Raw genomic sequence first — 12894 nt, 5'->3', positions numbered from 1 at the left:
TTCATGCTCCGATGGAACATAACTTATTATCAGATGAGAGAAGTTCTCAGCATGAAACTCTGTTTCATTTGGCCTCAGCCCTTAGATCTTCTCAAAGATTTCAGAAACTAGATTCAGCTACATGACTCGAAATGGATAAAGCCATATAAGTTATCAGGTTGGCAGTATTATCAATCCGAATGCAGCCATGCCAGTGTCTCACAATTCTAGACCGAGCTTCAACGAGCTACGGATATGGTGCGGATCAAGCTTGCTTGATATTGCCTTTTTCCTTCTTTTTTCGGGATAGAATTAAGGAGAAGCCCACTTCAAAAGTTTCGGTCCCCGCGGGCCCCGATTTAGCCTCTAGTGCTATATGTGGTGGATATCGACGACACTCTACCAGAACTTCGTGGGATCAGTTTGTAGTGGCTCAGGTTTGAGAAGACTTACGGCATGAGGGAATTAACCGGAATTCAGTCACGTTGTGGTGACTCTGCAATATTATACACGACTATCTGCTCCGAAACATGATAATTTTCAGTTGGGAAATCCTCGCAGTCTTCAAACATACTGTAAGATCTGTTAGTTATATTTGCCGGCAGTCGGTAAAGACACCTTGAGTCCCAATTCTGTTAGGCTCTGCAGCTGGCATCTGAATATAAGATTACGTGTTATTGTGGAAAAAAACAAATTGGGGGCACTAAGAGAACATAACTTATTGGCTATAAGTTAGTTATAACAATAAAGTTAGAAGACAAAGCTCTGCCTTGTTGGGTCAGGATCGACAGCTAAGCAATGAGCAATGTCTTTGTGGGTAATATTGAAACATATCAGCCAGTCAACATGGAAATCATGAACTTCGTAGCTCTTTCTTCATCTGATATCGACGCTGTAAATCAAGAGTTTGTTATCAGTCTAACGTTTGTATGGTCATGTTTCTTCTGGGCTAAAGACTTCACAAGCATATCTTGAGCTATTCGCAATATTGGCCTGAGAGTCAACAGACCCAAAATATAAGATTTCTAATTCTCAATCTGATACAAAGTTATACAATAAGTCCACCAATCTCAAAAGCCCCTCTCAAAAATTGGACGCCATATGTTTATATGTTGTAACAATGCCTTGTTTCCGCATCGTAACAGGGTAGCTTCAACTTGTACATCCCCATTGTAGTGAGTTAACAGAATACCATGTAATGCCTTGATTGGGGAATTGAATCTATTCACTCGTTTTACGATTACAAAAAAGCAACAAAGGTCCCAACCAAAACCTGAAACTGGCCCCAGCATGGTGTGTTGTATTTTGGGAACTGAGAACGCCGATCGCAGGGATATTATATTTGCAGGACCCAACAATCCGAAGATGCCAATATTGAGGACAGCTACATGTACATAAAGACGCACAGTTCTACCGAGGTTATAGAAATTAAGTGGTGGAGCTATTCCTCGAATGCGAGCTACAGGTATGATGGGCGCAGGTGCACACCGTACTGTACAGCTCCCCCCACCCTTTGAGCGATCGACAGAGGCAATCTATCCCTGTCAAGGCATTTTTGATTGTGTGAACCTGAGATCATATTTCTCCACTTCATGGGAACCCGGGGCCAGGGGTATTGCTTCTGTTTATAAGTATGCTCGGCAGTCCTGGGGCCCAGACTGGTTTGTTCTGACCGAAGTTCAATATTACAACTCATGCTGAATAAACTCAGGAAGAAAAACTCAATCGCTGAACATTTGTCCACCATGCATCTTCTTGGTTTTCTAGCAATTGCTTTGTTCGGCACTACTTTTGCCCTGCCTGCTGAGGGTTCCGGCACTTCTTCTGATCTCGCGGGTCCAAGTTCGACTTCCGTTTCATGGAGCAGTACATTTCCTACGCCTAGAGAGCCGATTCCTGTTGGTATCAAGCCTCGCCCTACTGCCTCGTCGGTAGCTTCCGATCAGGCCTAGACCAAGCTGTTCACCACCCACAACGCATTCACTGCCATGTTGGTTCCAGTGGAATAAAGTTGATGGCTAGAGTTTTGATCATTTCTACACTGCCCGAATCCAACAGCACATGGGAGAATTCCGATCATTCGACATTCACAGATTGACTCCTCGGATTATCGAAATGAGATGGCGTGAAACATCTATCGTGATGCCTATTTCTGGGATCAGTCACTCACCATGGACACGAAGAAACATGAATCGGGGACCATGGGCAAGAAATTGAATCGCAACTGGTGGATTGCATCTGAGAGTCGTTTAATGAATGTAATTAACCTCTATATTAATAGTTGATACATAAAATCGCTTACCAACCCAAAGTCGATCGCTCGGTTTAGGATTAAGTGATCAAGCTGCCTGGATCAGACGGCGTAATCTCGTTGATAGATTGGGTATATGATAGCTAAAACAGAAATTATGGAAACAAGTCATAGAAGTACATGAGTAAACAACCATCCTGGAATTTCATCTCCGGGATGGCATTTACTGGAAGGCCAGTCGCATCTGCCCTTTCTCGGGTTTGCCACGACCACCGCCCCGGCCGCCTCTTCCACGGACAGAAGAACCTCGTGTGCTACTCGTTGTGGGCGGCGGGGGCGGCTGTGAAGCTCTGGCGTCCTCGCGGTCCTGGCTTGCAAGGTCTTTGGCGAAGTGCCAATCTTCGTGCTCCTCTTTCTCATACTCGATAATCGATTTGGAGCACCGTGGACATGTGTAACGGGGAATCCCCGCTGCTTCGGTCTCTGCTTCAATTGGTTGTGGTATTTCTGGCTCACGTTCACCAGCAGAAGCCGGAGATAATGGCTTTCCAAAGAAAGTTTTCATCATCCCATCGTCAAGCTTTCGCCGTTTCTCGGTCGGTGGCTCGTTATGAATAATTTGGGTATCACGGGGACTCGAGGCATGATTTAAAGCCTTTGCTTGATCGCCGCGAAGTAGGAACCCTTCAATGGCCCTGTTGTTGGTTACGCCTTCTTGGAAGCTCCCTACGCTCAAAGACAGGTTGGAACATGGCCACGCCTGTCCCTCAGCCACGACTTGGCGGAGCAAATTGTTCGCCAGGTCAAAAAGCAGATTTTCGTCGATTGTGCTCGAAGCTGGGATTGGAATCTGTTTGGAACGAGGTTGAGGCTGAGAAGTTCGGTGGTGTAAAGTGATGACCCTCGGGCGACGTCTGTTTTCAAGCACGCCGTCTTCCACTAGCCGGCCGTAAATATCAGCGGCGAAAATGCGAAGCCACTTCTCGGCCTGTTCAACCGAGCTAATACTCGGCCGGAAAGACTTTGCCGATAGCATAGATTTTATCTGGGTTCGAGGGTTGACCTCACTGCGGTCATCTCCTCGGATAATGCCGTAGAGCCAAGATGCTGTATGGTCATCTACTTTGGCACGGAGTTGCTCAAGGGACACATTGAGCAAGTCACTCACTTTCTCTGTCCCAAATGCCTCGGTGATCTGTTCACCCAGTTTACCGCCTAGCATTCTGATCTGAGTGAACTTGTAACTGGCCAGGAAGTTCTGCACCGCCCGATTTCTTACGATAGTCTGCAGATTGGGCTTATTGCAAGCGCTTCCCAGCTTGGCAATCATTTTGTTCCGGCCTAGTCCTGCAGAACAGGTGTAGCTGAGCTTCTCCCACACTGCGTTCCGAACCGACCTTACAATCTCAGATCCTATCAACATAACCACATCATCCCAATCTGGGTCATCCTCTTCTGTTTCATTTTCATTCAGATCAATCAAGCAGTCAGTGTCCCATTGCAGGGCTGTGGTCGGAGAGATGGGTAGTGGCGCATCCCGATTTTCATCTTGGGCATTCATCTTTAGCTCGGGGTATCTCTCAAGGAGCACCTTGAAGACCAATGGAGATAGATCAATGAAGACCTCATCTATACTAGCTTTTTCCAGGCCAGCCGAGACTCCTTGTGCCTGAGGTAGAGTTTCAGCCTCCGCATCAGTTGTAGTCCAGGTAGCCAGGGCGTCTTTCATCGTCTGGAGGATTTTCCGGGATTGCGCGCGATATGGGTCCAGTGACACCTTCTCCGTCTGAATGTTCTTGAACGAGTCATCTCGATATGCCCAGCGTCCCCCTCTCCCTTCTCGAAATGTCGCGACATGCTGTAAGACGAGATCTGGACAGAGTTTCCGGGCTTCTGTGACGCTGATCAACCGACTGATTCCGAAAGGGCGTGCCGCGTAATTGATGGCAATCAAAGAGTCCCACTGCCGTACTGCTAAGGGCACTTCGCGCGGTGTCCCTAGGCGCACCATCTCACATTGCGCGTAAAAGGCATCGAGATCAATGTGCGCGATCACACGCAAAGGTGTCGCCGTGGATCCGTGGCGCAGTCCTTGCAAATGTCGGTTGGTAAAACGAGAAGCCTTCAGAGATTCAGACGTAGGTTCAGACATCACGAGTGCGTCATGGCTCGCTACTGGCCATTGTCGTTGAAAGAGAGAGAGAGAGACAGAGCTCTTCCAAGTGGAATGTCCCAAAATGGCCTAGCGTAGGCACGTGCTCCCGTTCCTCAGGTTCGCGTTGTTGACATCGTTGGACGCTCACTTCAAGCACATGTGGACGGGATGAGTTCACTTGACTTGCTTGTTTCTTCTTATTTGATTTAAGTTATAACTTATTATATTATTCAATCAGATACCACGTTGACAGCTACTGTACGGTACATGTGCACTGAGACATGGCAATCGGCAACTCGAGCCCTGCGAGGCCCCGCTAAATGACAGCTTATTTCCCCCTGAGGACTCTGAGAAACCCAGGAAAAGCCAGTCCGCAGGATTTTTGGTCTCGAACTTGGAAAAATCAAAGCCTGAATGATCTCCGATCTGTGCGATCCTGCTGACACAGCCGATCTGTGAGTGGACAGACCTGGAGGCAACCGGTGCCCAAACGCATTCGTGCCCAACGCCCATCTGGTGGACATCAGCATTTCCAGGTGGCAATCTGCAAAGTTGCCACCAGCCGTTGCTGTCATCGTGTTCACTACTGTACAGTTACCTGTACATCACAAGGTCTCCTATGCGTCCTTGGCCACTCTCGCGCATCTGACTCTTATGATCTCATTTTCAGCTCTCTTGTTCTCCCAACAGTCCACTACCTGGTGGAGATGTACCTTTGCCTGATATTCAACAGGGGCACAGACTAAAGGGCAATCCAAGCTGATCCATCTATGGGGGGATCGACCCTTGGTTTCCAAACTTTCCAAACCTTCGGCAAGCCCTGAAGTACTAGTAGTACTTTCGTAGGCTGTACCTTTTCAACCGTAACTTTCATCCGTAAGCCAGACATGGGGTTTCTTTGGCACAAGGCGGCTACACACATGCTCTAATCCACATTCGACCGTGCATGCTTTTGATCTCAGTGGGGAGTCGTGGCACCAGCCCAAGACGGCCCAACCGCCCTTCGCCTGTAGCCCACTTTAGTTCCCCCCCCTCCCTCTTCCCTTTCAACTTCTTCTCTCTTTCTTTCTCTCCTACTCTCTTCAATCCCCTGGACTTTTGCCAACCTATACACACTCTACCCTTTCTTCTGGCATCTGGCACCTGACATCTGGTTCATCCGAACAGAAACAGTTGGAGCCTCAACTACCCCCGTGTTCTCTTTCTCCTAATCACGCCTTTGTCATCTCTTCGCTCTTCGCTCTTGACTCTTCACTCGACATCCACTTAAGGACTTCGATATTCCCAGGATAATTGCTCCAGTGGACACTCAGCGTGGACTATACCCCCCCAAGGATTTACCGGACTTCTCCAAGGACTTGCTATTGCCCGACCAGGATCAAACGTTCTTTTCTGGCCACTTCCAAAGGATCATATCTCGTTGTCTATTTGCCCCTGGAATCGAGAAAACAATTCAAGTCGTGATTGCCGACTTTGAAACAAACTCGTCGCCTCATAGAAACTGTACATCCTACAATAAAACGGACTCACCTCTATCAACTTCCCCTGGATTTTCAGATCTACCACTTCCGGATTTCTCCTTTCTTTCTGGCCGCTTTGGATCCGAGGACTTAAATTTAAACCGGACATTTCCATCGGACATTATGACAGGCCGCTATGAATCGCGCCCGGAGCGTCAGAATGAATATTTCATCCCCGGCGACGGAATCAGCCGAGAAGTCATTCAAGCAGATATCTGTCGCTACCTTGGAAATGATGCACTCGTGAGACCCGGCAACCATGGTGTTCGTTTCCTATTCTCTTGCGATTTGGGGTGTTTATACTGACCATCTATAGGGCCGCCCGGGATTTTTCATTCGTGCCTATCGGAACCTCACATCGGTAAGTCGACTTGGACAAACGACAACTAGCCGGGCATCTGAAGATGGAATTCTAACCACGCCTTGGATACAGGAGATGATAACTGATCTGAAGGCTGACTCCGCCCGCTGGGAGGCGGATGTCTCACGCCGGGCTGACCTAGGCTATCCTAGAGGTAGTTACATTCAAGACCCCCCTAGCACCTCTCCAGCGAACTATGCTGCTTCGGCTGTCCACGAGGTTCGCCAACAACAGCAGCAACAGGGTCCATCTCCCACACCATTTACTGCCGCTCCTACGCAGCAATCATACATGGATCCTTATTCCCAGAGTCCCTACAGTGGATCCCAGAATGCCCCCTACACTCAACCTCCTCCTGCATACACATCTACTCACTCGCCATACGCATCAGGTACGGCCCCGTACCCTCCACCCCAGGTTTCATACTCTGGCTCCAGTCAGCCCGTCGTGACGGCGGCAGATATGCACCCTCAATCGTACACCTACGCCCCCACGGGCTATGGATACGACAATGGCCGAAGCAATGCTCCCCGATACCCGGGGCCAGGATATGATGCCGAACAGGACTATTCTCCCGTAACTTCCGGGATGGCTTATCCTACCACCACTGCCCCGGATCCCCGGATAGGAATGGAGCCCAGATACACTCCAGAGTATGAGCGCAGGCCACAAGCCACCAGAGACAACACGCATCGTCGGCGGTAGACAGAAATGTTGGCCCCCCAGTGGTCAATTTCCCTGCATTCATTCCTGATTTCTCTCTCTCATCCATTCATAATGTGGCCCCACTTGATACTTCCTCCCTGGAATATCCTCAAAATGATCATGAGGATTCTGTTGATGTCCACGACCAAAAAAAAAAATACCCTGGACAATCTCCATGTCTGTTCTTTTCGGCCACCCTCTCAACCCCTACAATGTCTCTATTCCAGGATCTTCAAACCAGGCCAGTGATGTCTCATAACCCACAAATGGCTCAGTTCGGAGAAGTCCACTTTCCGTCGGATGTGAATTCCACTTCTTTTACCACGGATTTCTACTGCAATTCAACCCGATTGCTCTTTAGTAGCATCTTGGACTTCCCCGTGAAACCTGTCTCCTTTTTTTTGATCTTTCTCCGGTGCTTTTGTGCAATTGCCAGCAAGGAGTAGGAGTGATGTGTCTTGATTGAGTTTGCGAAAAGGCGGCTTGGGCTCGAGCGTTTTGTTTTCTATCCCATGTCTTGTGGATTCTGGGAATACTCACCTCCACAATAATGCGGCTTTGTTGTTGGTTTAACGGTGTACAGGATTTGTCTTCTTAGCAACATGTTTTGTCCGCCCCTTTGGACGAAGGGGCTTTTTCATATTCTTCTTTTGTTTCTCATGCCTTTGATTTGGTTTGCGAGGAGAGCGTTGTTCTTCGATAAACTAAGGCTGGTGAGCTATATGTAGATATGAGCATTTACGGCGTTGGTCCGTCTTCTGTGGTTGATGTTTTGCTTTTGCAAGATCGTGAATCGGCTCCATGCCCATGGCCTTAATGAACCTGCTTGTGTCATGATCTCTTTCCCTGATTTATATCCATCATCGTGATGACCATTATGTCTTATTTTGTTCAAATTGAGCTCACATTTCCAATATCCACCTTGTGCGTTGGGTTTCAGTCGTGCGTAAGCGAATCTACTACTGCAGGTGGCGAGCATCATTCTCCTCAACCACAGGACAAGCTCTTCATGGGCTTAGAAAGTCATGTGCTGTAATTTTGGGAACTCTACTATTCAGGCGCTCGTTCCCTTAGAACAAGGCCTTTAGAAAATATAATCTCGAACATAGGAAAACGACTTGATGTCGGTTATGATTGCACAAAACATAGTACATACACTGCGCCGCAGGCTCGACATCCAAAATACGCGCAACAAATATTGGTATCAAAGCATTTTCGATGCACAAGAGAGGTGGCTAGGAACAAGTCTTTGCGATTGCCCATACTCATGTCGGGCAACGTTCATCATTCCATGTTGCCCGATGGAACAGCCAAAACCATCTCCTGCCATCCGCTGAGTTTATTTCTCCCAAGAACAAGATACGACGATTCTTAAAATTTCCGATAGCTTATCATTTGCATGGCTCGGATATCATTTATTCGTCATCGTAGCCCTGGGGGATCACCCGCTTACCCTGGGGAACTGTATATCGAATATTGTGGTTAGTCTTGAAGATCTGATGTGCGTTTGTGGTGCTATTGCACCATACTGGAGGAAATAGGTAGTCCATACTGGGATATGTCAGGGGAATGGGCTCGGGGTCGACGTCACCGAGAGCGCGGCGGATCGGGGGGATACCGAACAGGGCGACGGGGCCCATGGAACCGATGATGATGGAGTAGAGAATCGCAGGCTTCTCGTGCGAGGCCCAGCGGATGTAGCGGAGAGGAGTAGACCAGAACTGAGGGGTAGACATGGCTGCTGGAAGAGTTGAATGTCGATGATCGATCGGGGATTTTCTGTCGATTGAGGTTGAAGGTCAATGCCTGATGTATCGAAGCCCACAGATCAGGGGAATCGAGTAGATAAAATGCGCGGTTCCACCGGGTGGTTGTGGTGTAGAAGTGGTGAAAGCGAGGAGCAAAATTGAAGCCGTGGGGAAGAAGTGAGGTCGAAGTTCGGAGATGCGGACCCAGCGCACTCGGGTCTTGGCATTTGCCCATTAACACGTCGCCCTTTCTGGTGCTCATACTTCACCACCTTTCTTTTCGCTTTCTTTTTGATCCTTCCGCTCCGCTGTGCGGAATTTATTCAAGATGCGGTGGTGCCTTGCGTTACTTGTTTGCTGCTTCTTGGCTGCGGTGAATGCGCTGAGTAGCTCCGGCAGTCGTCTGTTGGCGGTTTTGGAAGACACAGAGCAGAAGAGCGTGTACTCCACGCTGTGGGCTGATCTAGAAGGTAAGTTGGATGGCTTTATCTGGATGTAACTAGCTGACGTTCAGATTTCAGCCCGTGGCTACGATGTTTCGATTGAATCCCCCAAAAGTGAACAGCTTTCCCTGTTCAAGCACGGCGAAAGAGCTTATGACCACCTCCTCATTCTCCCTCCCAAGTCCAAAGGTGAGCAATCTCGCTCTCTTTGATCTCCATCCTTGTCAATTGACGCAATTTATACAGGCCTCGGCCCCTCTTTGACCCCCAAGCACATCCTCGACTTCATGAACAAGGATGGCAACATCCTCCTCGCCCTCTCTGGCAAGTCCTCCACCTCCAGCGCTGTCAGCTCCCTCCTTCTCGAGCTCGACATTCACCTCGCCAATGATCGCTCGGCAGTCGTTGTCGACCACTTCAACTACGATACCCTCTCGGCCCCCGAGAAGCACGATGTTCTTGTGCTGCAGCGCCCTGGACCCCCCGCTCCGATGTGAAGGCATTCTTCGATGGCGAAGGTGTCCTGGCTCTCCCTCGGGTTGCTCCTCAGACTCTGGGAAGCGACAGCACCCTTCTTGCTCCCATCCTGAAGGCCCCCGCTACCGCTTACAGCTACAACCCCAAGGAGGAAATGCCCACAGCGGAGGATATTCTGGCCACTGGTTCGCAGTTGAACATTGTCTCCGCTATGCAGGCTCGTAATTCGGCCCGTTTCACCGTTCTCGGCTCGGTGGAAGCCCTTGAGGACAAGTGGTTCTCGGCCTCCGTCAAGACACCCAGCGGCGAGAAGACCACCACTGTGAACCGTGAGTTCGCTAAGCAGTTGACCGGCTGGGCTTTCAAGGAGACTGGTGTCCTCAAGGTCGACAAGGTTGAACACCACCTGGCCACGGAGGGTGCCGAGTTGAACCCCTCCATCTACCGTATCAAGAACGAGACTGTACGTGAACCCGATACTCAATTCCTGTATGTGACAGCTAACGAAGATTCCCTTTAGGTTTACAACATTGAAGTCTCCGAGTACGTCTTCGACAAGTGGGTTCCCTTTGAGGTTCCCGGCGAAGACGAGCTCCAGCTCGAGTTCACCATGCTCTCGCCTTTCCACCGTCTGAATCTCCAGCCTATCAGCCGCACGGAAACCGGCACCGTATTCGGCACCAAGTTCGTGACTCCCGATCAGCACGGCATTTTCTCTTTCCGCGTGAACTACAAGCGTCCTTTCTTCACCAACATCGAGGAGAAGCTCGAGGTCACTGTTCGCCACTTCGCCCACGATGAGTACCCACGTAGTTGGGCCATCAGTGGCGGCTGGGTCTGGATCGCCGGTCTTTGGTCGGTTATTGGTGGATTCCTGGCCTTCGTTGTTGTTTGGCTTTACTCTGCCCCTGTTGCCGAGAAGCTTAAGAAGACACAGTAGATTTGTATGCATAATACTACACTGCTTGTCCATGATGTTGAATTTACTTGTATGAATTTGATTTCTCGCGTGTTCGATTTGATTTCTAGATCATTTCAATCATCTGATATCCAATAGTGAGATCGATCATAGTAGAATTGTACTTACTACTCCATCGCTGCGTGTAACCAACTCAACAAAGAGTCAAGTACCCGTAGCTAAATAACTACGACCACATAAACAACAGACCATCCCATCAGCATGATGGTAGTGGCCCTTAAAAGTACGATATTCTCAATCTGCACGTGGTAGTTGATCGAGAAACGAGTGCTGTTTAAAAATCGAGGCAAGATATTGCCGCGCATGCGAGCTTCGTATCATCCTGAGTCTATCCGAGCATGCCAAAAAGACTTGAGTTGTCTGGAGGACAAACAAACAGACATTCTCACTGTGTTGGATTATTGTGAATTCGGCCAATCAATGCAGACTCATAATCGGATGTTTCTGAGGGTTCCATACGCGTGAATGGATAAGATTGGTGTGATTCGCTCTCTATCAAGTCATGGCGGATCGTAAAGACGCATCTATGCATCAAGAGTATAGCATAGATCTATGGACGGCCAGCGGTGATGGATTAGAGAAGCTTATATCCATACTAGCGAACATCATTGTTTAACCTTGCTGTCCGTGTGGATACAACACATCCATTGACCATCCACAGACCATGAAGTGACAAAGATAGAGAAGCTGGTCTTCTCAGGTATATCGACTGTGTGTATAGTGTAGGCCGCTTTTTTGAATGCATGGAGACATGGAGAGACAGATATAGATATCTAAAACGTATAGCAAAAAGGACCTGACATACAGGAAACGCTTGACTTCAAACAATAATCTCACCTGCACCACCCTAATCAACACCCAGACAAGAGCAACCTAGTATAAAGATAGCTAGGTCGTGTAAAGCAACAGACCCAAAGCGCAACTAACAATACACCACGTACCCTCTGGAGGGGTTATACCGCTCGCTTCCGGGGGCTAGAAATCCGATAGGACAAGGTAAAACAACCAGGAATCCGCCAATGCCCTAAACAGGGCTAATGTCGATGGAGAGGAGTACTGTCGAGCACCTTTGATTGATGGATACGTCTGTCGAGGACGGCTGTTGGTCACGGAGATCCACAGGGGGCCGTCTAGTGTCTCCTCCGCGGGACGAGATGATATTGACATGCCGGAGTCTTGCCGGACTTTGACCGAAAGGAGCTGTGATTTGCGTTATATGCCTTGGGTTTGGGTCTAGAGGATAATCTAGAAAAGAGGGCAGGACAAGTGTCCTGGTGGTTTTAGTGTTGAGGCTGTCCAGTGGGTTGGTGGAGAGTGTACTATGTTTTGTTCCTATATATACGGATTTCCTACCCCTCAAGCAGTTGGAATATCACTGATTCCAAAGCGAAAATGAGTAAACCGACTTTTATTTTCTCGCTCGGTGCTTGGATGCACCCTGCGGTCTTTGATACTGTGCGTACGCGGCTGGAGGCTCTTGGGTTTCCGTCCGAGTGTCCCGCTCATCCTTCGATTGGGGCAGAGCCCCCTTCCTTGACGCTGGATGATGATGTTTCCTCTCTACGAAGTGTATTGACGGCTGTGGCGGAAGAGGGGAGAGACATCGTTGTAGTAGGTCATTCCTATGGCGGTGTCGTGGCATCCTCTGCCGTGGAAGGGTTGGACAAGCCTGCCCGCACAGCAAATGGAAAGCGTGGCGGAGTTGTGAGCGTTGTCTATCTAGCTGCATTTGCGCTGGACAAGGGACAGAGCCTTTTGGAGTTGCTAGGAGGCAGTCCTTTGCCGTGGATGAAGATCGAGGTTGGTGTACCACATCATATGATCAAGCCCCGCCTGCTGAAGATCATGCTAACCGGCAAATAGGGTGACTATGTCCACGCAGAAGGTGCTGGAGATATCGCCTGGCAAGATCTGACCCTCGAACAACGGGAGAAGTGGGACAGCACCGTGACACACACCTCGCGCGCTGTCTTTTCAGGCGAAGCCACTTATGAACCGTGGCAGGATATACCCTGTTCCTACATCATCTGCGAGCAGGACCAGGCACTGTTACCTCCCATCCAGGAATTCTTCGCGCTGAAGATATGCCGGCCCGGCCAGACCCACCGACTGCCTGCATCGCATTCGCCATTCTTGAGCATGCCCGAGCGCCTGGTGGGTGTATTTGCAAAGTGCGCAAGTATAATGGAACTAAGTGTGGATGAGAATGGGCTCAGTAAATTTGAGACGGGTATAAGTGAAGAAGAGATGTATGTTTGAAGCGTAACAGAACTCCG

At 49.2% G+C, this 12894-nt stretch overlaps 6 protein-coding genes across 6 annotated transcripts; 4 read left to right on the top strand and 2 right to left on the bottom strand.

Annotated features, from left to right (window-relative positions):
* Positions 1-1724: 1724 nt before the first annotated feature.
* On the top strand, positions 1725-1931 carry N7511_000290 (uncharacterized protein; the record flags this gene model as incomplete). The annotated part of the gene is made up of 1 exon (XM_057122715.1): positions 1725-1931. One exon carries the CDS (start codon positions 1725-1727, stop codon positions 1929-1931), a length of 207 nt encoding a protein of 68 aa, XP_056988448.1.
* A 522-nt stretch (positions 1932-2453) lies between these two features.
* On the bottom strand, positions 2454-4382 carry N7511_000289 (DNA-directed DNA polymerase eta; the record flags this gene model as incomplete). The annotated part of the gene is made up of 1 exon (XM_057122714.1): positions 2454-4382. The coding sequence occupies one exon, from the start codon at positions 4380-4382 to the stop codon at positions 2454-2456; it is 1929 nt and encodes a 642-aa protein (XP_056988447.1).
* A 1646-nt stretch (positions 4383-6028) lies between these two features.
* N7511_000288 (putative transcription factor RfeG) lies at positions 6029-6971 on the top strand (the record flags this gene model as incomplete). The annotated part of the gene is made up of 3 exons (XM_057122713.1): positions 6029-6169; positions 6222-6266; positions 6339-6971. The coding sequence occupies 3 exons, from the start codon at positions 6029-6031 to the stop codon at positions 6969-6971; spliced, it is 819 nt and encodes a 272-aa protein (XP_056988446.1).
* A 1415-nt stretch (positions 6972-8386) lies between these two features.
* Positions 8387-8707, bottom strand: N7511_000287 (NADH:ubiquinone oxidoreductase subunit NDUFA3; the record flags this gene model as incomplete). Its single annotated transcript, XM_057122712.1, has 2 exons — positions 8387-8433; positions 8524-8707. 2 exons carry the CDS (start codon positions 8705-8707, stop codon positions 8387-8389), a joined length of 231 nt encoding a protein of 76 aa, XP_056988445.1.
* Positions 8708-9002: 295 nt separating this feature from the next.
* On the top strand, positions 9003-10579 carry N7511_000286 (dolichyl-diphosphooligosaccharide-protein glycotransferase; the record flags this gene model as incomplete). Its single annotated transcript, XM_057122711.1, has 5 exons — positions 9003-9189; positions 9241-9351; positions 9409-9617; positions 9662-10102; positions 10160-10579. Exons 1-5 carry the CDS (start codon positions 9048-9050, stop codon positions 10577-10579), a joined length of 1323 nt encoding a protein of 440 aa, XP_056988444.1. The 5' UTR covers positions 9003-9047.
* A 1431-nt stretch (positions 10580-12010) lies between these two features.
* Positions 12011-12877, top strand: N7511_000285 (alpha/beta hydrolase; the record flags this gene model as incomplete). The annotated part of the gene is made up of 2 exons (XM_057122710.1): positions 12011-12418; positions 12482-12877. The coding sequence occupies 2 exons, from the start codon at positions 12011-12013 to the stop codon at positions 12875-12877; spliced, it is 804 nt and encodes a 267-aa protein (XP_056988443.1).
* Positions 12878-12894: the final 17 nt, after the last annotated feature.

The sequence above is a fragment of the Penicillium nucicola genome (genome assembly GCF_028828085.1).
Source record: "Penicillium nucicola strain IBT 29836 chromosome Unknown utg000001l, whole genome shotgun sequence".
In the NCBI taxonomy this organism is placed as follows: Eukaryota; Fungi; Ascomycota; class Eurotiomycetes; order Eurotiales; family Aspergillaceae; genus Penicillium; species Penicillium nucicola.
The sequence above is the reverse complement of the archived record's forward strand: the minus strand, read 5'-3'. Positions and strand labels throughout refer to the sequence as shown.